Source organism: Onychomys torridus, unplaced genomic scaffold, assembly GCF_903995425.1.
Source record: "Onychomys torridus unplaced genomic scaffold, mOncTor1.1, whole genome shotgun sequence".
In the NCBI taxonomy this organism is placed as follows: Eukaryota; Metazoa; Chordata; class Mammalia; order Rodentia; family Cricetidae; genus Onychomys; species Onychomys torridus.
In genome coordinates, this window is record NW_023413180.1 from 3,106 (window position 1) to 4,370 (window position 1,265).

The 1,265-nt window shown below is 35.7% G+C and overlaps 1 protein-coding gene across 1 annotated transcript; it reads left to right on the forward strand.

The window, feature by feature from the left end:
- Positions 1-779: 779 nt before the first annotated feature.
- LOC118576173 (olfactory receptor 7E24-like) lies at positions 780-1,256 on the forward strand (the record flags this gene model as incomplete). The annotated part of the gene is made up of 1 exon (XM_036176527.1): positions 780-1,256. A coding segment is annotated over exon 1 (477 nt), but the record flags the coding sequence as incomplete, so codon positions are not given.
- Between the last annotated feature and the right edge of the window lie 9 nt (positions 1,257-1,265).

Here is a 1,265-nt window from a genome sequence, read left to right on the forward strand (position 1 = left end):
CTTTCCAGCATAAAATTTCAACTGTATTTAGTGGCATTTCTTTTTTTTTCCACATCACTGGACATCTTGGCAGTTGTGAACAGAGATGTTCTGTGACAATGTGGGTTTAACTAAGAAATATTTACAAAAATTTGAAATATACTAAGAGAAATAAGAGATACATATACTAATAGATTTTTAAAAGTTTTTAACAAAGACAAATCCCCAAACAAAACAATTGTAGAGAACTTTCTTTTTAGTCAAAGAAAAAAGAAACACAGAAGACAGTGGAACCTGAAAATATCTTTCTGGGTAGGAATCATTAATTTTTATTTAGAGACTATGACTTCACATTGTCAGATATATTCCAAGGAAGATAAACTTTACCCATGTTATTGCAATAAAAAGAAATATGCTAAGTGCTTCAAGTTTTCATTCGATATCATTGACAGTTTTCCTAAAATGAAGCATCTGCAAAATATCCATTTTGTCTTAAAGGTGTTTGCTTTATTTTACTGTGTCTACAGGCCAGCTGTTTACAGTAATTCTGGTTTTACACCATCTAGGTTACTCTATTCAATATGGTTCTCATAAGAAGTAACACGTGAACTAAGGAAAAAAAAACTGTTTGAGTATGGCATTTGCTACCACTGAGTAATTATTAATGAAGTTACAATAGGTTTGAGAAAATAATATTTTAACTTATATGACTCAAAGTGTAAAAAAGGTTTCTATGTATGTTGGTACCATTGTTAACAACATTTTTGGTTTCCTCAAGAAGATGTTCAAGAAATAAAAACATGCGAAACTCAACATGTGTACCAGAACTCCATTTCATTCAACTCTCAGAAGATCCAGATGTACAGACTGTCCTCTTTGGCCTATTTTTGTTCATGTATACCTTGGCCCTGATTGGAAACCTGCTCATCATCCTGACAGTAAGCTCTGACTCCCATCTCCACACACCCATGTACTTCTTCCTCTCCAACCTGTCCATAGTTGATATTTGTTTCATCTCCACCACGGTTCCAAAGGTGATTCTGGACATCCAAACTCACTGTGGAGTCATCTCCTTTGTTGGCTGCCTGACCCAGATGTCACTGTTTATAATATTTGCATGTATGGATAGCATGCTTCTGGCTGTGATGGCATATGACCGGTTTGTGGCCATCTGCCACCCCCTGTATTACCAGGTCATTATGAATCCCAGTCGCTGTGGTGTCTTACTTCTAGGGTCTTTTCTCTTTAGCCTTGCAGAATTACAGTTGCACTATGTGGCAATATTA